Source organism: Parus major, chromosome 11, assembly GCF_001522545.3.
Source record: "Parus major isolate Abel chromosome 11, Parus_major1.1, whole genome shotgun sequence".
Taxonomy (NCBI): domain Eukaryota; kingdom Metazoa; phylum Chordata; class Aves; order Passeriformes; family Paridae; genus Parus; species Parus major.
The window spans coordinates 2,374,093-2,397,715 of record NC_031780.1 but is presented as its reverse complement, the minus strand read 5'-3'; the positions used below and the strand labels follow the sequence as shown (position 1 = coordinate 2,397,715).

Here is a 23,623-nt window from a genome sequence, read left to right as displayed (position 1 = left end):
CTGGAACGCTGGGGTTGCCACATCGTGCCCAACTGACAGCTCAGGCTGGAGGTGAGCCTTAACAGCACGCAAATAAAAGGGAAAACAAACGTTACCCTTTATTCCCATCCTCCTATTTTAAGATCTGGCCCTGCCCTGAAGTCAGATTCTGTCTCTGGCAGTGCCTCAGCATCCATCAGTGATGGCCACACAAATGCAGAGTGAATTATTAAATTCACCGGGCTCGTTTCCAGCCTCACCTCTCCCGATGGCCTTGCGGGGTTGATAAGGAGCAGGATGTCTCAAGGTCTGGCTTGTGATGAATCAGCTCCTCCTGAGCAGCTCCTGGTTGTTTGGAGATGAATGAATTCACCGTGGAGCAAGGTGAGAGCCAGCCCCAGGGTGTTCAGCCTTTGGAAAATTAAACTTCATGGACAGGCAAAGATTTTCCTGCACCTGGGGTTGCTGCTCCTGTGCAAAAATGCTCCAGAGGCTCCGGGCATTGTTTATGGCCTTCCTTTCATTTCGCACTTCAGAAAGAGGCTGCTACAAACTCCACCAGTTTCATAAAAGCTATGGTGAAATCCCCAGTTTTCCACTGTTGTGCTTTAAGTGTTTGAACTCTTCAAGATGTGTTTCTCCTGGATCCCTGGAAGTGCCCAAGGACAGGTTGGGCTGGGAGCAGCCTGGGACAGTGGAAGGTGTCCCTGACCTGACAGGGCCTCAATTGGATGAGCTTTAAAATGCATTCCAACCCAAACTTTTCTGGGATTCTGTGAAGAGCCAAAATTAGGAGAGAGGATCAGAAATTACACAGTGAACCCAATTCCTGCAGCAGCTCGAAAAGATGATGTCACTTTACCAGAAATACGGAATAATTTCTCAACAAGGCAAAACCGAGGCCAGGTTTTGCTTTCACATCGAGAGCTCTGCAGTTTCAAACTCGCAGCAGGAAAAGTTCCAGGCCAGGCAAAATAATTTGGGATGCAAGGGATTATTTAAAATAAATTAAATAAAAATAATAAATAATAATGAAATTAAAAAATAATTAACTAGATGGCTTAAAGGCCATCCAAATGTGATGGGTTCAGGCCAACCAGCCTGGCCTGCTACAAAAAATCCTCCCTGGTACTCAAAACCTTCCTGCAATGATATCTCCTGGCTTCATGACTCATCCTTACAGCAAGAAGCTTCACCCAGAAAATCTGATGGGGGAGAATTGAGAAACTGTGCTTTTCCTAAACACCCCAAATCATTGCCTTCCCTGAAAAGTAATTTTCCCTCAGCCATCACTGCTCTGTATTCCATCAGAGGGCACAGCCCTCAGCCTGAGAAGATGGGAAAGGACATTCCAGGGGATCCAATCCTGAGGGCTTGCACTGATCCTGCCCTGCTGGAGCTCAATGTTTCTCCTGGGGGAGTTGCACCCCATGACTCTGAGTGCCTGGCCCAGCAAAGCTGTAAAACCCCTGGGTTTCTCACAACCCACGGCAAGGTTAAAATTACCCCAGAATTTCCAGACTCTTGTAGAGAGCGAGAGTTTCCCACATCCACCCCGAGGATGGGCACAGGGGGCGTTTTTTCCCCACCATTCAGCCTGGTGTTGGTGTCTCCTGCCTGATCTCAGCCCCACAAAAGGAGAGCCAGCACCATCACTGGCTGTGGGCAGGAAAGAGGAATCGAGCAGACACTGGGCACCAGAGATGCTCCCCAGGACAAACCCAGGAGACTCCCCCTCTTCCAGGAGAGACTGGTGCTGTGTCCTGCCCAACAGGGTGGAACCCCTCTCTCCTTCCTGATTCCATCCCTGCATAATCCAGCTCTTGGCCATCACCCCACAGGGGCTGGTCCCCACAGCCACGAGTGGGTTAAGGGAATTAAAGATGTCCATGGAGAAGGGCGGTGCTGGGGGCTCTGCAGCCACAACCCATGGTCCAGGCTTCCCTCAGCCCCAGGTTTTGGGGCTCAGCTCAGCCACGCTTGCTCCTTCCCCTCGCAGGGATCTGTTGGATGATGTGTAGGACCATGGCTGGACATCAGGCAGGGCAGATGTTCACCCTTCTCCATCATCCCGAGCTGCATCAGCAATGAACCTCCCTCCAACCATCACCATCTCTCCCTTTCCCCCTGTTTTCCATCTCCTGCTCGGTGGGAAACACCACAGACCACCTTCCCCACCTTCCCCACCTTCCCAACCACGAGCCTCCTTCCTCCAGGCTCTCCTTGTCCTTGCTGCTGACACCACAAGTGAACATTTCCCACCCGTTTTTCCTTCCTTGCCTTAAATGCAAGCAAATGGTCCCTTCCCTTCTCCACCTGAAGACAGAGCTGAGAGGCTCTTTTCATCTGCCCTTGGGTCAGATCTCCTCCAGACCTCAGCGTCTGCTCTAGGAAGGGCTGGAGCTCACATTGGTCACGAGCATTTAGGAGCACACATAGAAAACCTGGGTTGAAGCAGCAAAGCAAATCACCAGATTTGAAATATTTGGTATTTTTACAAAAGAGGTGTCCAGACCCTCCTCCAAAACAAAACCAGACAGTATTTCTGGGGCAGAGGTGTAAACACATTCCCCAAAATGATCCCTCCTGCTATTTTCTAGCCGTGATCCCTGTGAAAACCAACCTGCCTTTTGCACCCTGCAGACCTGATTTATCTCAGGGAGAAGTGGTTACTTCTTAAATACAGAACAGAAAGACACAGGCAGGGAATCACTTGTTTCAAACCACTGCTGCTTCCACATCCCTCAGTCCTCCCTCTGAAGCCCAACAGAAGAAAAAGCAGGAACCGTGGGACACTGGAAACTGCTATTATTGAAATTAATTGCTCCAAAGACTAAAAATCTCGTTATTCTTTTGGGGTTTTGAGCAGCCTGGTCCCATGGAAGGTACTCCAGCCTCTAGGGAGAGGTTGGAATGAGATGAGCTTTAAGGTCCTTTCCAACCCAAATCCTTCCACGTTTCTGTGATTTGCATTTCTCTGAAAAACACCCAGCACAGAGTAAGGAGGTTTTACATAACCCACGTGAATTCTCCCAGCAAGAGCTGGAGCAGCTCTCCTGAACACCCAACTACATTCACACATTGGGGTGAAAAAGAAGGAAAAGGAATATTTCTCCAGCTCGGAGTATTTTTTTTAACCATCACATTAAAAAGACCTCCCTGTGCAATGACCTGAAATACCCCTTTGCGTCTTCCCATTTCCATTTTAGAGCTGACACCAACTTCTTCTGAGGGAGAGCAGCAGAGGCCCAGGTTACCTGGTGGCTCTGGGTCACCCAGACCCACACAAAAAGCTCTGGCTGATTTTTATGGCTCCTGGGTGCATCCGGGTGTTTCGTTATTACAAACAAATCACCGGCAATAAAAACATGTCAGAGCAGGACACAGCCCCGAAGCACGAGCAGACTGAGGGGGAAGGGAGGGGATTTCAGCCTGGACTCGGTTTCAGGCTTGGTCTCACAGCAAAGCCAAAGTTCTGAACAAATATCACAGTGTTTCTCCTAGTCCCTGTGTTTTCTTTGCTGCTGTGGCTTGGGTGGAGCCCGTTCCCATGAGCTGGAGCCTGGTGTTCAGACAGAGACCTGCTGAGGGAGAGGACATCCCTCAAAGGCTGAGTCTGCAAATGAAGTGGCTGTGACCTTCTCTGGGGTTTGGGATCTCCTTTCCTTCCTGCAGCCAAGCCCAGCTTGAGGAAATCCTGCAGCTTCAGCCTCCTCACCCTCAGCTCTTCCCACCAGCTCCTCTTCCTCCTTCTGATGGAGCTGAGATGCTCAGAGCTGAGGAGGTGCCTTTGGCCCATCCTTGTGTTCCCTCCAGTGGTTTGGCCCTTGAACCAAGTCCCAGCATCCACCCAAACCAAAAGACAACTGAAAAGTGTCGCATGAAACCATGTCAAAAAAAACAGCCACAAAATGGGGCAGAGCCCTTGAGATCCTCCAAAGCCAACTCTGGATGGGTTTTCCTGCCAGGTTTCCATCACAAATCATCATCCTTGGCCACAAAACCACCCAAGGGGGTACAAATCCCTTTGGAAAAGGAGCCTCCATGCAGCTTTCCTGCCTCCCCAGGGGGGAAGAGGAATCCTGCTGCCAGAGCCGTGTGGAGGGGGCTTCTCCCACGTTACAACACAGGAAGAGCCCGGAGAAGCTGGCTCTGGACAGGCTGCTGTGCTGAAACGGGGGCATTGAGCAATCAAACCAGTTGGAGAGGCTGGTGTCTAGAAATAAAAAGTGACTGTTTGTTTTCTAACGCCTCGAGAGGCGCCGGGGGGCCACTGCCAAGCGGGGGCAGGTTGGAGGAAGCAGCTGGAGCTGGTGGGTCCTGGATTCCCGAGCAGTTCAACTGTGAGCTGGGACCTGCCACTGACTTGTGGTTGCAGAGCGCTGGATGGAGATGCCTGCAGAGGTTTTCCTCCTTCTCCAGGCTGAGTCGGGGTAAATCTCAGGATTTAGCTGGAGCAAACCTCGCCCTCCTCCTCCCCAGCCCATCAAACTTGCTCTTCACACAGATTTGGCTCTAGGTAGCTCCTCACACTGGGTTTCAGGCATGTGGGAGGGGTGGGTAGACACTTGTTGTCCTCATGGACACCAAATCCTTCTCCTGAAGCCACCTCCAGTGGCATTTTTGGCATTTGGTGAGGGGCGTGTCCTGACAAACTCCAGAAACAAGTGATGCACGTGATTAATACAACCCAGGATATAAACCAGCTAATTTTCTCCCAAAGAAAATGTTTCCCAGAGGCCCAACTGCCTGCCAGCCAAAAATCTCAGGAGAAAAGTTGGCTTTGAACCCAAATCACAGCCCTGAGTCAGTGAACAAAACATCGAGGGGTCGCAGCTTACATCCCTTGCAGCACCCAGAAATCAAGATGTTCTTGTGGCCACCAAGAGTAGATGTCTTTAGGTTGGAAAATCTTTGAAAATTCCCCTAAATTTCCTGCCCTGGTCCACCCTTCTCTGGCAGATGTCAGGAGCATTTGGTAAGAACATGGCTCCTTCCCAAATATTTTAGAGGGAAGCCTGTGTGTCCTGCAAGTTTATGTTTCCTTCATGGAAACCAAGCTCCACTCTCCTTCCCATGTGGAACCTTCTGCTCCTGAAGGCTGGAGTTCAACCTGGGAAACTCCCAGAAATTCCTTTCCCATTCCCACAGGCAATGGGAAGCAAGTGGATATCTTGACATCGAGCAGGAGTTTGATGGTGCTGCTGCTCTGACTCCAGGTGTGGGAAACCACCAAAAAAACAGCAAGAATTTTGGGGAGGGCGGTCTGAGCTTCTCATTTATGCTCCCCTACCCTGCTACACCAGAAGGGTCATTCAGCGGAGGGGATGCAGGGGATAAATCACCCCCAGGGTTTGGGAACAGGGTCCTCAGCCAAAAACTTGGGCCACTTTTGTGACTCTGTGCCAGCAGAGAAGTCACTGACAGAGAGGAGCCGACACTGGCACTGAGGTTTCACTTCAGGGAGGTGACAGAGAGGAACCCAAATGAACAGAAACCAACGAAAGTATTTGAGTCACCAGTGGCCCAAAACCACCGAGACAGGGCACAGCTGCACCAGCAGCTCCCTGGAGCTGCCCAGGGCCGGGCAAGGTGCAGGGATGGGTGTCAGGGATGCAGGCACTGCCTTCTGGATTGGGGCACTTCCAGATCCCACCAGAGAGGGGTGGCAGTGCCATTCCTGCCTGGCTTGCAGGAAAAGGGAGATTCCTTCTGGAATTTCACAAAAGCCACGGTGGCTCTGGGCCAGAGCACCCCTGTGTGAAATGAATTCATTTACTTTGAAATCTGTTCTGGAGCTTCAGCCTCAAAGGCTTCCTCATGATGGATTGAAGGATGGGGAAAGCCAGTTAGGTCTAAATCCAAGCCAAATCCAGGCATTAAACCTAAGACCAACACTTCTGCAAGCCCTGAGCTTAAACGGGACCCCCACCCACCCCGTTACTCTTCTTGTATCCCACTGGCTCCTTCCCAGTTCCTCCTCGCCCACCAGGTATTTCCTCTTGGAATCTCTTTGGGATGGTTACGGCCCCAAACCAAGCTCTGAGACACGCTGACAACATTAAAAATAACCAGTGCAATAAAAGGCACCTCAGCTCCCCACGGCTCCTCCGCGGTCTGGGGTGGAAATTGAAAGAGCTCAGGGTGGGAGCAGGTGGCTCCAGGCGAGCACAAGGTGGTGGTTTCTGAGGAAGGACTTGGCCCTGCACACGTGGGGAAACCACGAGAGGGGTTTTTGGTGTCCCAGGCTCCAGCCCATCCCGTGTTTCACGTGTTGTTCCAGCACAGCCCACAGCGGGTACCTCGCTCCCACCTCCACCCTGCCAGGCCCCACAGGAGGGGAGGCTCCTCACCTTCTGAGGGGGCAGCGAGGGCTGGAGCAGGATGAAAGGCCCTGGGATCCTCAGGAAGAGCAGGGAAGGGCTGAGTGGTGCTCACAGTGCACCTACAGGTGCCATCCCCACCTCAGTGGCACAGCATCCCACAGGAGCTTACAGGAGCTGGGGTCTCCTTTGCCTTTAGGATCCTGGTGCATCCTAAAATCCTCGGTGTGCAGGCAGCTCTTCTCACAAGCACCAAATCCAGGTGCAGAGGATGTGCACGAGGGCACAGGCACGACCAGGAGCATCCCACCAACAGGGCTGGGGCAAGGATGGAGGGATTCCCTTAATCCTCATGTTTGATCACAAAGTTCAAGCTGGTTCTCCCATTTCAGGGCACCCCCCTAGACCAGACCCCTGAGAAATCTGGATGGAGAGGTGTCCTGGTTTCTGCTGGGGCACAGTTCATTTTCTTCTCAGTGGGGATGAGCAATTTTATTGTGCATCACTCGCTTCCCTTCGCTTTCATTGCTCTTTCCTTCTCATTACCATTACTGTATTTTATATTTTTATAATTGGAATCCCTGAACGGTTTGCATTGGAAGGGGCCTTAAAACTCATCCCATTCCAGCCCTTGTCAGGGGCAGGGACACCTTCCACTACCCCAGATTGTTCCAAGCACCATCAAACCTTGCCTTGAATATTTCCAGGGATGGGGCAGCCACAGCTTCCCCGGGCAACCTGTGCCAAAGCCTCCCCACCCTCACAGGGAAGAATTTCTTCCCAAAGTAAAGAATTTCTTCCAAAAATTAAACTGTTCTCAATCCAGAAGGTTTTTCTTTCCAATTCCCCTCCCCCTGAAGGGGTAACAGGGAACGAGGGTCAGCTGGGATTACACCACGAGAGGACAGTGGGGAAACGCTCCCATTTCCCACGGGAAAAGGGAAAGAGGAAGTTTTTGGACACAGCCATAAAAAACTGCCTCCACCCTATGACCCTGGAGCATCAGACCCAGCTCAGTGCTGTGGCAGATGAGCAGGGACACATCTTCCTCCTCCCTGGAATGAAGGCTCTCCAAGTGATCCCATTTATATCACAGGATTTTGACTCATTTCTTTCCTGCCTGGAGATGAATCCAGGAAGTTCTGGAAGAGGAAGGAGGTGACACAGGTTTAACACAGACCTCACCACAGGTAAAACCAAATCAGGGGCAAGTCAGAGGTCCCAGACTCACCCCACCAGCTCTGAGACCCCACTCATTGCACCCAAAAACCACATTGCAAGAGAAATACAAAATATAGCACTTTAATTGCAGACAGATATAAAAATTTACCAAAAAAAATTTAATAAACCTCAGGCATACAATAAATAGGCAGCTTTGGTGGCACGCACACATGTGCAGTCCTGCTTTGGGAGGCACCAGCAGCTCCCCAGAGCTGGGGCCACACACAGAGGCTGTGAAAATGAGGATTTACACATGGATGACACTGCCTGGACACGCTTGGGAGAGCCCCACACGTGTGTTCGGGAGGGTGAAGCCAAGCTATTCACACTATGCTGCAATTTTGAAAAATTAAAATTCTATATATTTATATAAACTCTGGCTCTGGTCAGGAAAAATTAAGATTCCTAAGTTTTCATATTCAATATTTACATATAGAATCTCTGCATCAGTTTCCAAATCTCAATCCACTTTGACATGAAAGAGAAACACATAGATGTCACAGCAAAAATAAAGATTTCATTAAAAATAAAGAATTTCAGGAGTTCTCTTTGGGAGGCACGCCCTGCCTTCCATCTGCAGGACTCTTTGAAGGGGGAAAGCTGATTCCTGGGTATAATTTCCAAAATTTGAGCACTCTAAGGCTTTTCCAAGAGTCATCTCCTATCAAATTGCTGCTCTCAGCAAGGTCTGAGTTGCAGATTGTTGGGGCAGGTGGTTCCAGCAGTTGATTTTTGGTTCTGCTTGACTGGCCATTAACAAAGGCAACACAAAGCAAAGCCAGCCCTGACCTTCCTGCACGGCTTGGATGCCCCCTTGTCCCCCCAGCCAGGAGCTACAGACGGTCCTGGGACTAGAAAAATCACTTTTATCATAAATTGTTTACAGGACAAACACTGAACACCCAACCTATTTGCTCACGGCAATTTTCACCACTGGAAACAGCAAAGAACAAAACCCAACTTTCAAAAAAAAAAAAAAAAAAACCAAAATAAAATAAAATCCAACAAAAGAAAGGGATTTTTAGGCACTCGTGGGACTAAGGCGGGTCTGGATAAGCCCAGACTAGCAGGCTGTGAGGGGAGCAGGGCTCAGACTGCGATCTGCTGGTTCTCGCGGAAGAGCGGCCGCGTGGCGCAGACATCCTGGAAGATGCGGTAGCCCTGCTCGTGCTGGGGCTCCTCAGCCATGGGGAGCATGGGGCTGGAGCTGCAGCTCTTCCCAGCCTCGTCCACCACCTGCCTCAGGTACAGCTGCTCCACCTGGGACAGAAGAAGAAGGTCAGGAATTGATGAAGGTCCTCTTTGGACGTCTCCCGCTGCTCCATCCAGTGGAGATGGGGTGGGGGACACGGAGCACAGGTGGCCATGTCCTGCCAGGACAGCAGCTCTGAGTCCACAAGCACCTCCAGGAATAAAGGAGCAGCCCCAGGAGCTCCTGCCAGCAGGGATACTGAGGTGCAAGGACAGGCTGGGCGATGTCCCAGCTCATCCAGAGTGACCCACTGGGGCAGACACCCAAGACAGCGAGAAGTGACAAGGTCAGAAGTTGTGCAGGAGGCACAGGACCGGTCTCTGATCTTGTAAAATCCTCACAGGACCTCACACAACTGCTGGGTCTCTGCTTGCTCAGGAGGGGATGCCACACACTCCCTGTGCCCTCCCTGTCACGTCCCTGCTGCCCAAGAGGCTCCAGGAGCCCCCTGCCCTGAGCCTTTTCCATCCTAGAACTGCTGCAGCTTCTCCAAGGAGAAGTTTGTGACCAGAGCCATGAGGACTGACCCCACATCCCACCCTCTCCTTCACCCTCCTAAGGTTTCCCAGCCCCACTGCTGCCAATCACGGCTGTCAGCCACATCACTGACAGATCTTACACCTAAAATCACTCCAGGGATTCGCTTCCCCATTTCCCACTGGAAAAGGCAGAAGTCCCAGTGCCAGCACAGGATCAGGAGGAAAACTAAAGATTTCCCTCCCATCCACAGAGCTTGTGACATTAGGGAGTTTCATTTGCAAACCCAGCTCCAGGAATTTGATCAGCAGCAGCCCAAGCACCTCTCAGGAGGTGCTGTGGACAAGCACCACACTTCCACCCCCAATCCAGGCACCCAAATGCCCCGTGGCTGCAAGGGCTGGAGCTCTGCTGGCAGAATTCCCACCTTGTCTGGGTCCCTTTTACTCCCAGCCCCCCGTACCTGGACAAGGATGAGTTTACACCTCAGTGGCACCGCGTCTGGGAACTCCTCCCCGAAGCACAGCATGACTCTGCTGTCTGGGAAGCGCCCCTGGTTGTTGTAGTACTGCTGCAGCTCTGCAAGGACACAGGAAAACTTGGAATTTGCCCTCCAGAGGCTGCCAGCCTTTGTTACACATCCCCAGGATCAAACACTTCACAAGGAAGCTGTGGGTTCCTATTCAACTTTGGAATTTGCCACATGACCCAGAACAGCACATTTTTCCTTCCTAGGCCTGGTAGTGCCACCTGCTCATCCAGAGCCCTTGGGAACCCAGCAGTGATGGCTTCAAAGTGGTGCAAGGAAAAAGGTTCCGCCCTTTCAACCCCACACACGAGGCTCTCACACTGGGTTCAAGCTCCAGAAACCCTTCATGCATTGTCCCCAAGGCTTTGGGGTCCCAGAACCGGATTCTCAGAATTTTGGATTCCCAGAATTGCCTCAGCTTTTCCAGGAAGTTTCTGGCCAGAGCCATAGGGACTATCCCTGTTATCCCATCCCCTCCTGAAGGTTTCCCAACCCCAAACCGCTGCCATCCAGGGTTGTCCACCACATCTGCTGGCTGATCCTCTCCAATCACCCAATGCAGGGATTTATTTCCCCCAGGGAAGAGCAGAAGCCCCAACACCAAAAAGCAGGAGGCTGCTACAAACCTCGGAAGAACAAGTTGGTGTCAAAGATCTTCACCACCCCATCCCGGTCCAGTTTGTTGGGCCTGTCCTTGTAGGCCATGGTGTTGCCGCTCCAGAAGACCCTGCCCTGGCACAGCCTCTTGATGAAGATGCCCTGCTTGTTGCTGTGCAGGAGGACACCCCTCTCCAGGTGCCCAAAGAGCTTCCTGGTGATCTGCTTCTGCCGGTCGTTCTGGATGGCGTCGGCCGAGGGGAACCGGACGTGCTCCAGGGCATCGGGGGCGTAGAGCTTCTCCCCATGGCCCAAGGGCTGCCCCAGGCTGATCCTGCAGCCCTCAGAGCACGAGGTGCTGACGTGGCCCACCAGCCTCCCGCTGTAGTAGAAGCTGATCACCATCTGGGAATAACCTGGGAGGTGATGGACGGGCACGTCTCATCAGGAAAGGACAAAGCTGCTCCTCACCGCCATGCCCAAATCCCAAATTTCCTGGGAGTGACTGTGTCTTGGTGGAGGGACATCTTCCCCAGCATGGTCCAGGGCTGACCAGCAAGTGAGAGCTCCCAGTATTGCAGGATCATGGAATGGTTGGGGTTGGAAGGGACCTCTGGAGATCACCCAGCCCAAGCCCCCTGCCCAGGCAGGGTCACCTGGAGCAGGTGACACAGGAACAAGCCCAGGTGGGGTTGGGATGTCTCCAGAGGGGGAAATTCCACAATTCCCTGGGCAGCTACACCCTGACAACCCCCATGGGAAGTTCTTCCTCCTGTTAAGGTGGAACTTCTGGTGGTTTAGTTTATGGCCATGAAATAAATTAACCTCTTCTTCCTGCCTTTGCTCCACACTCCCTCCAGGCCATGGGGGGATCCCCCCCATTCCAAAGGCTGATCCCAGCATCCCAAACAAATGTTCTCTGCTCCCTCACCACCAGGCAGGATTCATCCCAGCATGGAAAAGTGGATAATCAGGAGGCTGCAGCACCTCCTAAAGCCAAATCAAAGCCTCCCTCAAGGTGGGGGACAGAGTCAGAGCCACCTCCTGCCACCACAGAGAGAGAGGGGCAGCTGCTGGCCAGGTGAGGTGCCTTACCTGAGTGATACTGCTCATAGCTGGAGTATCCGTTCATCAGGGGCAACGCTGTGGGCACAGAGAGCCAAGCTGAGCCTGCATTCCCAGCTCCCAAATCTCCCAGTTCCCCCCACCAGCCCACTCACTTTCTGTCCCAAATTTCCCAGCTCCCACACAGGAAATGCCAGCAAAAGCTCCCAGCTGGATTCCTCCATTCTTCTTAATAAGGAAGATAAAATAAACCGCTCCCCGTTCCGGATCTCCGCACAGGAAGATTTTTCCTGCCCCAGAAATCTCCCAAATACCACAAAAGCTGTTGGCTACTTACCAGGGCTGGGCTGCTGCACCCACCAGTCAGGTATTGGGGGGTTCCTGCAGGTCTCCTGGGGGGGTGAGGGGCTCCTCTTGATGATCCCCAGGTACTCATCCACGCAGGAGGGCTGTGGGACAGCAGACACCGGCATCAGAGCAGGTTTGATGCCTCCAGCAAGGCACTCGGGGAGAGCCCAAACAGCAATGCCAACCAATTTTTGGAGGTTGGAAAGATCAAGTGTGGCATTGGCCATGCTGAACATTTAATAAGACCCTCAGGAGCCACCGAGGGAAGCAGCCAGGTGTGACAAGGGGCACAGAGCTGTGCCAGGCTCCATCCCCAGCTGGATGCTCACGGAAAGCAGGAGCCAACATCAGAACCGTGTCCTGGCGCTGGCTCAGCCGAACGAGCTGCACATCCTGCACTGCGGCTTTGCAGATGGAATTTTGGGCAGGCAGAGCTCGAGCTGACAGCTTGAGCCAAGCACTCCACCTGCAGCCAAGGTGAGGCCTCACCTCTTTGATGAGGTCATCAATGGCAGAGGAGCTGCAGTCCATCTCCGTCACTTCATTCAGGCTGCTCCCGCTGGCAATCCCTGCTTTGCCTGCGAGGAGAGGTGGGGCTGCAGTGAGAACACACACACTTGCCAAGCACAGCTCATCTCGAAGGGTTTTAGAAACCTTTCACCCAGTGAAAGTTATGAAACCGAGAACTACAGCAGAGCCATCTCACAGCACCTTGGAGAGGCTCACAGCCTCTCCAGAGTTGCTTTTTGGGGCCAAAAATCACTTTACAGCTCATTGCCCCCTTGCACAGGGACCAGCAGCAAGAAAAATCAAAAGCCTGGCTGGTGGCAGAGACAGAGCTGGAGGAGAGGAGAGGATTTGGGGGTTTTTTGAGCACCCCAGAGACTGGGGCTGGGGCTGCTGCTTCTCCTTTTCCCACCAGCCACCCCAGTGCAGCGGTGCTGCTGGTGGGAACCTGCAGTGCCATTTGCATAGTGGCAGCCCAGCCCCTGTGTGAACAGGCTGGAGGGGACAGAGAGGCTAAAGGCAGATTTCCTGACTGCAAAATCATTCATTTTTTGCAAGTTTTTAAGTTAAAAAAAAGGAAAGAGCACACAGGCTCCCCTAACCACAACTAGAGTTAGTGTGACCTGAGCCACACCAGACATCAGAGCAGCTCTCTGCAAAATTATTGCTCCTCCAGCAAGAAAAGGGATTTATTGCAGCTCCCCACCATCCTCACAGGGCAGGGGTTGGGAGGAAAAAAAAGGTTGAAGCTCATGTCCCTCCCCCAGGCAGGGAAGGTGGAATTTGCCCCTACAACATCCTTAGGGGATGGGAGCTTCCACGAGGCTGCAGCTGTGCCCTGTTTCCTCAGGGTTTAATGGATTAAAAAACCCAAGCCTGGCCTTTCTCCTCCCATCCCTGCCACCCCAGGGGACACCTGCAAAGCAGGACAAGCAAAGAGCCAGAGCACAGAGCAGGGGCTGCCCAGAAAGCCCTGATCAGGTGCAGGGCTGTGGGCACAGGATGGAGCCACAGCAGGGCTCAGTCCTTTCCTGGGGAACTCACACTTCTGCTCCTCCTCTGGCACGATCCTATAGACCTTGTAGGGCTCCGAGATGTCCAGCTGGGACCTGTCTGTCACCTCCTCAAAGTCAGGGCTCTTGTTGAGAGCGCAGCGAAGCCGCGTCTTCCACGTGGCCGGCTCCGCTTTGTCACCTTCCTTGAACTTGCCTTTGAAAACAGCCCAGGCCTAAAGCAAAGATTGAAATAAAAAACCTATGAAAATCCTCCCTGTGAGCTCTACAAAGCCTCTCAAGGAGGAAGAGCTGGGGTTGGGGAGAGCATTTTGCATCTTGCACCCTCTCAGGCATCTCTTGGGGATTTGCTGTTTCACTCCTAGACTGCGGCCGCCTGCACAGCCACCACACCTGGGGGATTTCTGGGGGTGCAGAGCTGCTCTACCTGCCTCAGAAATGCAAAGGAAGTCTTTTAAAAGCCAGGTTTTCAAAAAAGCACAGGTCAAAGTCATCGTGTGTGGGTTCACTTCCGCACCTAGGAGCTGCTGGGAGCACGAGGAACCGCTGCTCAATTAAAAAATCAAAATAAATCTCGTTTTCCAGCTCCTGACTAACAAATTAATAAATAAATAAACTGCTTACTCTAAGATCAGAATATAATTTGTGCTTTTGGTAGGAGAACATATTTTACCCCCAAAGGAAGAATGAAAAACATTACTTTTTAAATACACATATTGATTTATTTTATAGATATTTCTATATTTTCAGGGAGCTGAATTCAAGGTTATCCTCATAACTCAGTGCTCCCAAACCAGTGGTTACTGAAATTAAACTCCTTCACCAGTACAGGTACTTGGAAGAGAGGTCAGAGGGAAGGGAATTCCTGGGGAAGACCTGAGTATTTTGTTCCAGGATGGAATTTTCCCATTTTTTCCCAAACCTGGAAACCCCCCTTTCAGTGAAATCCTTCCTTCCCACCTGCAAAGTCTTTTCAGGTGTTTTTTTTAATATATATAAATCCAGCATTTCATCAAGGGAAGTGGATGAGAAGTTTAGAGCAGGTCAAAAGCTGCTTCTCACATCACACCTGGACTCAAACATGCTGAAAACAAACCCAAAACTGGTCCTTACTTCTGATAAAAAGGAATAAATCATCCCAAAAAAAACCAGAGACAAGTTGGTCTCCCCACCAAGGGACAAAACCAGCACCACAGAGCCCAGGAACCACTGAGAAAAGGCACCAACCACCCGTCCCTACCTTGAAAATAGAAGCATCCACCTCCTGGTTGTAGTCCTGCTTGCCGGCGTGCTTCCAGGGGATGCGGAACATGGATTTCTGCTCGTTCTCCCAGATGAGCCCCGGGTAGAGCTCGCTGTCGATCTGCTCGATCAGCCACTGCCGCAGCCGCCTGCCGCCGTTCCGGTCACACATCCTGCGGGGTCCAAGCCCTGTCAGCTCTCCCAGCCCCATCCCAGCACAGCTGGGCCAGCAGGGACTGGGCTGGTTTGTGTAGAAGCAGGGTTTGCCCCGTGCTCAGCTGGCCATGGCACCACCTGCAGCTTTTGGAAGCCCCACGTGCCAAAGTTTGCCCGTGGAATGAGATGATCTTCAAGGTCCCTTCCAACCCAAACCCTTCTGGGATCCCTCAATCCTGTAATTCTAGGATTAAAATATCCCCCACCCCACCCCTTGTTTCTTTTAAAATGAAGCAAAAAAAACCAACAAAATCAAGGCAATTTCCTTCTGAGTTACTACAAACTCTTCCTCCAGCTCTACCAAAGTTCCTCTCCCAGAAGCGGCTGACTCAGTGCTCTGCTTATTCCTATTTTGCTGCAGGATAAATCACAGAGGAAGCAGATGGATGGGGATTAAAGCCCCCAGCTGTGCTGTCACCTGAGCAAGTGACACTTGCCCATCCTGGGGTGCCAGAGCTGCTCTTGGCACAGGGATTAGTCCCGGAGGGGGCAGCAGCTCCTCTCACCAGGCACTATTTGGGGAGCAGATGCCAGCCCCAAACTGCATCCCAAATCCTCACAGGGATAAGGAACACACAACCGCTGGAAGCAAAGTGCCAGGCTCGACCCTCCCTGCCACCTCCACGGCGTGACAGCAGCTGGGCCTGGCAGAAGTGACCAGCAGCCCCTGAATCAACTTTCCAGGCATTTGGGGCTCTAAATTTTACTGGGCTGCCTCTCCCTTTTTCGTTTGTAATTTACTGCTCTACTGGAAGATTTTTGGGGAGGAAAGAAGGATGCTCCCAGCCCAGCCTAAGAGGCAGTGCTCCCTGCTTTGCCATGGGCTCCCACCAGCTCAGTGTCACCAAATTCCGTGTCCCCTCACTGACCAGCAGGACACAGAGATGGCTCTGGCCACTCAGAGCATAGCCCCTGTTTTTTAGGGGTGGTGGGCAGCCAAAACATCACGGAGGGCACAGCTCTGGATGCCTCAAAGGATGCCACAGCTCATCCCTGGAGGAACGGGGGCACACGCAGCCTCTCTGGGGGCTCCAGCACCCAACCTGAGCGATGCCAAAAGGGAAGAACCCGAGATATCCCGCAGAAACGGGACACTCCTAAATCACCCCGTCTTCTAGAAAGCTTCTTCCCATCACCGCCGGAGCTCCATCTCCCTCCCCAAGAGGGATTCACACGCTCGGGACAAGGTCAAGGAGCGCTCTCCCTCCCCCGGGCTGGCAGCGGCAGCCCCGCACCGGCACCGCGGCTCCAACCCGCCCGTGCCGGGCTCTGCGAGCCGCGGAGGGCTCGGTCCGTGCGCAGGGCACCACGAGATGGGCACTCCCCGCATCCCTGCCAGCCCCTGCCCTTCTCCGCAGCCCTGCGGGGAACCGGGGCAGCGCTCGGGACCTGCCCCTGCCCTTCCGCCGCTCGGGGCCGGTGCCTTCCCGGTGTCCTCACAGAGGATGCCGCTACAGGACACTGTCGCGCGGCAAATCCTTGGGACAGGGGATGCCGGTGCCGGTTCCTGCCCTCCCACGGGGGATGCCGGTATCTGTCCCTCACCGGGTCCCGGTCCTCCCACGGGGGATGCCAGTGCCGGTATCTGTCCCACGGCAGATCCCTGCCCACCCACGGGGGATGCCGGTATCTGTCCCGGTCCCGATCCTCCCACGGAGGACGACGGTACCTGTTTCCCGATCGCTCCCGGTGCGGGCCCCGTTACCGCGCTCCCGTTCCCGGTGCCGCGCCCGCGGGTCCCCCGCGCTCATCTTATATACGAGCGCGATAATGAGGCCACGCCCACTGACACGCCTCCTCCACGCTCCACCAATCAGCGGCCCCGCCCCTTCCCGCCCTACCCAATGAGGAGGCGGGGCCATGAGGGGCCGACCAATGAGGGGCGTCACGGCGGGGCGCGCGCCGCAGTTTCTCTTAAAGCGAGGCTTTCCTCGAAATCAGCTGACCGGGAGGGGGCGGGGCCTGGGGAGGGGGCGGGGCCTGGGGAGGGGGCGGGGCCTGGGGAGGGGGCGTGGTTTCCCTGCCCCTGTCCCGGGTCTGTCCAGGGTCCGTTGGGTCCCGTCGTTCCCGGTCCCAAATGAATCCGTTCCCAGTTCCAAGCCAGTTTCCCCAGTCCCCGAGCCCAGACGCAGACTGGTCCGTTTCCAGCCCCAGATCAGTTCATCCCCAGTCCCAGATCAATCCATCCTCAGCCCATGGTCAGTGTATCCCCCAAAAAACCTGCCCAGTTCCACACCAGTCTCCCCAGACCCAGACTGGTCACTCTCCAGTCCCAGGTCATTCTATCCCCAATCCCCAATCAGCCTTCCCAGTCCCAGACCAGTGTCCCCAGTCCCACACCAGTCCATTCCCACTCCCAGGCCACTTTCTCCAGTCCCAGATTGGTCCATCCCCAGTCCCAGTTTAGTCCACCCCCAGGCAGTTCCCAGTTCCTTTCTGCATCAACCCCAGTCCCAAATCATTCCCTCCTTCCCTGCCCCAGCAGTTCCCACTGTTCCCAGTTTGGATTTGGTGTCCTGACTGTGCCCCAGCCCAGCCAAACCCAGCCAGGGCCACCAGGGCATAAAGGACCATCTGCAGCCTGACTTCAGCGGGGTTTTTTTTGGGATTACCAGATTACACACACATTTCTTGGAAGAAAACCATAATTACTCCCACGTGGGTAATACAGAGAAATGGGAAATGTATGGAGCTGCACAGATGGTTTAATAAAAATAACGCTCAGAGGTGCACAACCTTTCCTGTCATTTCTAATAAAGAATGGCTGGAATGGTCCTTGTTTTTAAACACCCCACCGATCCTCCCTGGATCCCCCCCAGGAGATTTGGGATGAGCCAAAAACATCTTCTGCAGTCAGATACAGTCAGGAGGATTCATTTTCTTTTCTGAACAAAAATACAATTTTAAGCATTGCAGGGACTTTGCATCACCACCTCCCCCTGTAGACAGAGACCCTCCTGTAAAAAGCTCTTTATTTTGTTAAAATTCTGGAAAAGTTGTGATATTTTAAAGGGTCTGCACACAACCAGACTCTCCATCTTCTCTGGAGACCAAAGACCTGGAGATTCATTGCAATGGAGCATCATTCCCAGCTTCATTTTGGCTCTGCATCTTCACAGACAGCCTGAAAAGGTAAATCCAAATTCACTGGGGTGAGGAGGCTCCCCATGGGGAGGATAAAAACATTAAACCCATTAAAAAATGGGAGTTCAGGCACTTGAAATGGGCTGGGAGATGTCCCACAGCTGTTCCCCGTGCCAGAGGCACCAGGCTGTCGGGAAAGCTGATGTGGGACAGCAGAACCGAACATGAGCTGCTCTTGGCAATGTCCAAAAAGTGGAAATCAGCCCAGTTTTACCTGTTCAGGTTTCCCTAAAGCCACCTCAGGTCTCACTGATAGAGGCCAGAGTGGGAAAATGGGGATATTCACCCAGGATCCCCCTCAAATCCAGGGGAATTTGGGTTAGGAGGAGCTTTTTGGACGGAGTTGTCGCTGTGATGCCAGGCACAGAGGGTGCTGCTGCTCTGGGGAAGCATTCCCCGTGATTCCCCAAATCAGGGGGATTTTCCCAGGTTTTGCTTTGGTGCTTGTGGGAATGTTTGAAGGCTGGGATGGCCGGGAGGGGCAGGGCAACCCGGGATGTGGAGGTTAGCACACCTCCTGCAAATCTAATCTCTGCTTATCACCCATCTCCAATGACTTCCTATTAACTCCCACTTTCTTCTCTTTTCTCTTCCTGCGTGCAAGTTCCATTTTTTCTGCTTCCTGAAATGAAAACAGAGGCTTTAAATCCAAATATTGATCCCGTTTGCTCAGCCTCCCTTCAGCCCACTCCATCAACAGCTTCAATCCCATTAATTGCTTTCCCGTTACTCCCATGTGGAACAAGAGCCACAGGGACCCTTTTCTCCATCTAAAAAAAAAAATGGGGGAAACACCCTGTATTTTTTTTCCCCTTGGAATTCTATACAGTGAATATTTAAAACTTTTCTTTTTGCTGGTGGTTTTCATGAAGAAAAAGGGAAGCAGGGAGGTCATTTCAGTCCATCTCTGCATTCCCACCAGGAACACCACAAATCAAGTCCAGGCACCCTCATCATTTTAATCACTCTCTTCTTTATTAGGAGCTGGGCGAGTCACCCCCAGTGCTGTCACACCATGAGTACCCAGAAATCTTCATCAAGAGAATTCCTAGAAATGTTTTAATCCTTTTTTTTCTTAGAAGGAATTGCAGAACAGACATTTTTCAGTGGACAAACAGGGTATTTATAGCAAAAGGCCAAGATGGCACGGAAGGGTTGAAGGTTTCCATGGGGAAGGTCCAATCCATGGGATGGCACCCTCCTTGTAAGGCTGATGGGGGGGATTCCTGCCAAAGAAAGTTCTGGAAAAGCACAATCCGAGTTTGGGATGAAAAACTGGACATGGCCATGGGTTTTAGGTATTAAAAAGGCTTTTGGAGAGGGACAGAGTTAAATTGGTCCATGAGTTGAGTGAATCCAAGCAAGCTTTTGGCTTCTTTGGCAAGCAGGGACGTTCAGATGGGGCTCAGGGAAAACCCAAAGCCACTCTGGCTCCAGGGATGGGGGCAGTGGGACAGGCAGCCTTTGGCACTGCTGGATTTCCCCCCTCCCTGGGGTTGGGATAAGGAAAATGCCAGATATTCACCTGCCAAGGACAGGCTGGAGTGGGAAGCTCCATGCACAGCCCCAAAACACCTCCAGCCCCTCTCACCATCCCACTGGGTGCCAGCCGAGGCTCAGCAGCACCCCCACATCCTGGGATTCATCCCTCCTTCCCCAGGGAAGCAGAGGACAGGGTGGCCTCTCTCCATCTCATCCCACCTTGGATTTCCAAGGTCTGCACCACCTTTCCCGTGCCCTGCCAGCCCAGATAATGTCATGAGGAGAGAGGGACGGGGCCGGCTGCTGCTCTGAGGGTGGAAAAGTGGCTGTAATCCACTGGGAGCTGGGGAATGGGACGGAGCAGGACACTGGCACCCATTCACTGCAGCTGGCAGCTGCCAGGGGGGGCTGTGAGTCCTGTCCCCCTGCTCCAGCCCTGGAGCCCACGCTGCTGCTGGGGGATTTCTGCCCTAGACACGAATCCCTGGAGGCGCCTGGCAAAGGGAGAACGGAGTTTTCCAAGCCCCAGGGCCAACGCCTGCCCGGGAACAGCTGCTTATCTGCTCATCCATCTGCTGGCACCAGCGGTGCCACCTGCGTGGCAGGGAGGAGGGAAGGTGGGAGCTGGGGATCAGAGCCAGGAGCGATTCCTGCTCCACAGCTGCTGCCGGCCCAGCAAGCGCTGCAGCTCCTCCTGGTCCTGGAAGGGGTTCTTGCCGTATTCCCGGCGGATCCAGGCGCGGTACTGCCAGGAGAAAGCCAGGAGAGGTTGTCAGGGTGGCCTGAGAAGCTGAGAGAACCCAGAGAGAGAGCAGGGCTGCGACAGCTCCAGGGGAAAGCAGCGAGCAGAGCAACTCCTGCTGCATCCTCAGCATGCAGGAAGGTCCCAATCCCACAGGAGCTCACACCCAGCACACCACAGATGCACTGGATCCCTCCATCCCAGCATTCCCCATATGCCCAGCCCGGGACAGAGCTGGCAGCACCCTCAGCTTCCCACACTGGCTGCAGCTTTATTTATTTCTCCTTGCCAAGAAGCTGCTGCTGTTCCTCGTGTGCCTGAATTCCCGTAAGGAATGCTTCCCAAAGCTTTGTTTCCCCACAGGCAGCACAAGGCTGAGTCAGTCCTTGCGAGGTGGGGCAGGTTTGTTGTCAGAGCACCTCGCTCACCACCGGTTGTGGGGAACCTCTCATCCCAACTATCCCAGTTATTCCAGAGGCAGGAGCATCCTGGTGGCCAGGAGCCAGCTGGCAGCAGGGTGAGGCCTGGAAGCAAGGGATGATCCAGAGAAACTGATCCCATTACTGCTGGGATGAGGAAACAACCAGACAGCCCCAAATTGCAGCACAGAGGAGCGAGGGCAGGAAGGGCCAGCTCTGCTGGGATTCACCATTCCGGCTGCCCGGGGCTCTCAGGGAACAGCCAGGGCTCTGCCACATCCCTGAGGAGCTGGGAACCAGCTGCTCCAACAAGGAATTACTGGGATGAGTGGTAGGAGCACCCCCAGCAACACCAAACACCTTGAGGAAAGGATGGAGGGCACCTGTGAGTGCAAAGGGTGCGGAGAGGGGCCGAGCATTGGAGCCCAGAGATGGGGTAGCACAGGGACAGGGATGGATGGGATGGGATGGGATGGAATGGAATGGAATGGAATGGAATGGAATGGAATGGAATGGAATGGAATGGAATGGAATGGAATGGAATGGAATGGAATGGAATGGAATGCTCTCCAGGGAGAAAGGAAGTAGCTCTCATGAGCTGCCCAGCCTTGGCACTGCCAGGGTGAGGTGCCCTCGCTGTGGATTTGGTCTCCTGAATGGGCAGGAGCCACCCAGTTCCTAGAAAAAGTTTGGGATGCAGGACAGCAGGATTGGCAGCTCAGCACTGTTCTTCCAGCACTGAATGAGCCACAAGGGATAAAATGTTCTAGACTGGCCCTGGTGGTATCCCCCTCTCCTGCAGCCAGGGAAAATCAGCTGGAGCAGGGGAGATTTCTGCTGGGAATGTCTGGATTTCCCAAATGCACTCCCTCCAACAGCAGGACTCACCACGACTGTTACACAACTGCCACCTGCAAGCAGGGAGATCCCAGCTCAGGGTGGTCCTGAGAGCCAGAGCATTCCCTGCTGGAACACAGCCCCTCCCTGGGAAGTGAGACCCAAAGGGTTTGGGACAGGATTTGGGGCAAGATCCATGCCAGGATCTCATGGGGGGGAAGATCTCTTTTATGCAAACCATCCAGAGGGATGAAGCTCCATGGGAAGAGCAGCCTGGCACCCACCAAGGCTCAGCACCCACCAGCCAGGCTGGGAGGAGGGAAGGAGTGGGTGGGAGATGGGGGAAGCTGCCAGGCATTTCCCCTTAAAGCCAGAGCAAGAAGTGGTTCCAGCCCATTTCCTCCAGTGCTGACCACCAACCCCACTGCCCTCCTCCTCCTCATCCTCCTCATCCTCCTCCTCCTCCTCTCTCCCAGGCCAGGAGCACCCAGCCCATCTGGGATGGCAGCAGGGGCCATGGCCATGGTGTGCCATTCTGTCCCCAGAAATCCCATCTGTGCCCTCCGCCGCATCCACACTGTCCCATCTGTGCCTGCTGACTTCCCTTTCTGACCTTACCCATCATCCTGCTGCTGCTCTTGGTCCCTTCCTTCCTTCTTTATCCCTCCAGCCCAGAGAAGCCCCATTTGCCAGCTTGAAACCACAGCTGCACGCTCCAGCAGTGAGGCTGGAGCATCTTCCCCATTCCTTCCTCCCATCTGAGCTCCCTGAGACGAAGGAAACTGAGGCACCACAGCTCCAGGAGGTCCCCAGAAGGTCCAGCCTGCTCCTCACAGAGAGGAATTGAAGCTTTTCCCCCTGAGCTTTCCACCCACGAGGGCCATTCCCTGCCCAGGGCTGACATCACAGGGAACAAGGGCAAGAGTTCCAAGGAAAAGGCAGCTCTTGCTAAATCCCACAGGAAAACACATGCAAGCGCCTCCACCCTTGGCTGTGCCTTGGGTGTTTCAGGGAAAGGGCTACAAAGCCACTGACAGGACTGTGAGGTGATGGAAAAGCAGCTTCGAAGGGCAAGGGAGGAAATTGTGGTGTCCACTGAGCGCAGTCTGGATTTTGGGAGCAGGAGGAATAACTGGGATGGAGGGAGGACATGCCAAACCCCACATCAGGCTCTGTGCGGTGGCCAGAGCGTGGGAAGGGCTGGAGGGCCCAGCCAGGGGAAGCCCCGCAGGGAATCTCCAGCACCGCGGGTGTTTTGTAATCCCTCGGAGCGTTTTCCACCCTCCTGCACGGCTGTTTGTGCCAACGGGGCACAGCCACACCCCTGTGTGACAGCGGCCGGGGAAGGGAACTCGGGGCTGGGGAAGGGGCTGGCTTTGGGCCGGTGTCGTGTGCTGTCCCTGCTCCCTCCTGCGAGCACAGGAATCCCTTCCCAGGGCTGGTCCCAGCCGCAGGGAACACAGGGTCCTGTTTGCCACCGCGGATTTGGGGCTCTGCTTCCAGCGGGGGCACAGGATTTGGGGGTGGCATGAGCTGTGACATCCCTCGTACACATCTTGTCCAGGGTTAGCCTTTCCTTGCAGAGGTGTCTGTGTCCCATGGGAAGTTTGGGAGCCCAGGGATGGGTGAAGGAGCACGGTCCAGAGTGGGAGGCTGGAGGCAGCTGGAGAGCCAGGTGGGAGCTGTGCTTTTAAAAGCCTTTTTTTGCTTTTTAAGGTCTTTGCCTTTGCCTTTCAAGGCCTCTCCCTCTGCTTTCGAAGGCTTTCCAGGTCAAAAGTGCAGCTCTGATCTCTGCACTAAGTGCTCTCCCAGCTGCTGGAATCCAGCTCGGCTCTGCTCCATCCTCCCTGCCCTGCACGGGATGGGAACCCATCCAGCTCTCCCGAAACCTGCTGCTCCAGCTCCTTCTGGGGAGAAAACAGGACATTTCCCCACCCACACTTGCTCCTGTCACCTGTCTCTGAGAGCACAGGGAGCCCTGGCAGACCCAAGCGTCCCCAGACATCCCAAAACTCCTCAGGAGAGCCTTCCTCCCTCTCCACCCCTCCTCTCCGTGCTGCATTCCCGGGAGCTGGCCCAGCTCCTTCCTGAGCTTCCCAAGGGACAAACCGCTCTCCCATCCCTCCCACTGTGTCCTAACTCGAGAAAACAAGTTCAGGGTTTTCAAGTTTAGGGTTTTCAAGTTCAGGGTTTTCAAGTTTAGGGTTTTCAAGTTTAGGGTTTTCAAGTT

At 53.7% G+C, this 23,623-nt stretch overlaps 2 protein-coding genes across 3 annotated transcripts in view; both read right to left on the bottom strand.

Moving 5' to 3' along the window:
• Positions 1 to 7,588: 7,588 nt before the first annotated feature.
• On the bottom strand, positions 7,589 to 16,514 carry IRF8 (interferon regulatory factor 8). 2 transcript variants are annotated; one of them, XM_015640406.2, is made up of 9 exons: positions 16,439 to 16,514; positions 14,552 to 14,726; positions 13,343 to 13,526; positions 12,281 to 12,369; positions 11,781 to 11,892; positions 11,474 to 11,521; positions 10,408 to 10,794; positions 9,716 to 9,831; positions 7,589 to 8,783 (listed from the first exon to the last, which is right to left on the bottom strand). In XM_015640406.2, the coding sequence occupies exons 2-9, from the start codon at positions 14,723 to 14,725 to the stop codon at positions 8,613 to 8,615; spliced, it is 1,281 nt and encodes a 426-aa protein (XP_015495892.1). In that variant the 5' UTR covers position 14,726; positions 16,439 to 16,514; the 3' UTR covers positions 7,589 to 8,612. The 2 variants fall into 2 exon arrangements, with proteins under 2 accessions (XP_015495892.1, XP_015495891.1); XM_015640405.2 differs by lacking the exon at positions 16,439 to 16,514 and having other exon boundaries at positions 14,552 to 14,748.
• A 1,113-nt stretch (positions 16,515 to 17,627) lies between these two features.
• Positions 17,628 to 23,623, bottom strand: part of LOC107209604 (dual specificity protein phosphatase 22-A-like) — a 16,264-nt gene continuing 10,268 nt past the window's right edge. Inside the window, exons 8-9 of the mRNA XM_015639513.1 lie at positions 18,428 to 20,140; positions 17,628 to 17,893 (exon numbers count right to left, since the gene is read on the bottom strand). Coding sequence (XP_015494999.1) covers positions 20,027 to 20,140 — 114 coding nt within the window. The 3' untranslated portion in view covers positions 17,628 to 17,893; positions 18,428 to 20,026. The remainder of the gene's footprint in view (positions 17,894 to 18,427; positions 20,141 to 23,623) is intronic.

Bases quoted from the DNA above. Each gene is read 5' to 3' on its own strand.
- IRF8 (XM_015640406.2), bottom strand. From the start codon at position 14,725: ATGTGTGACCGGAACGGCGGCAGGCGGCTGCGGCAGTGGCTGATCGAG. The intron at 12,370-13,342 runs GTGAGTTCCCCA...CTCTCCTCGCAG, and splicing joins GCCAGAGGAGGAGCAGAAGT to GCAAAGCAGGGATTGCCAGC. The intron at 11,522-11,780 runs GTAAGTAGCCAA...CTGTGCCCACAG, and splicing joins GGTGCAGCAGCCCAGCCCTG to CGTTGCCCCTGATGAACGGA.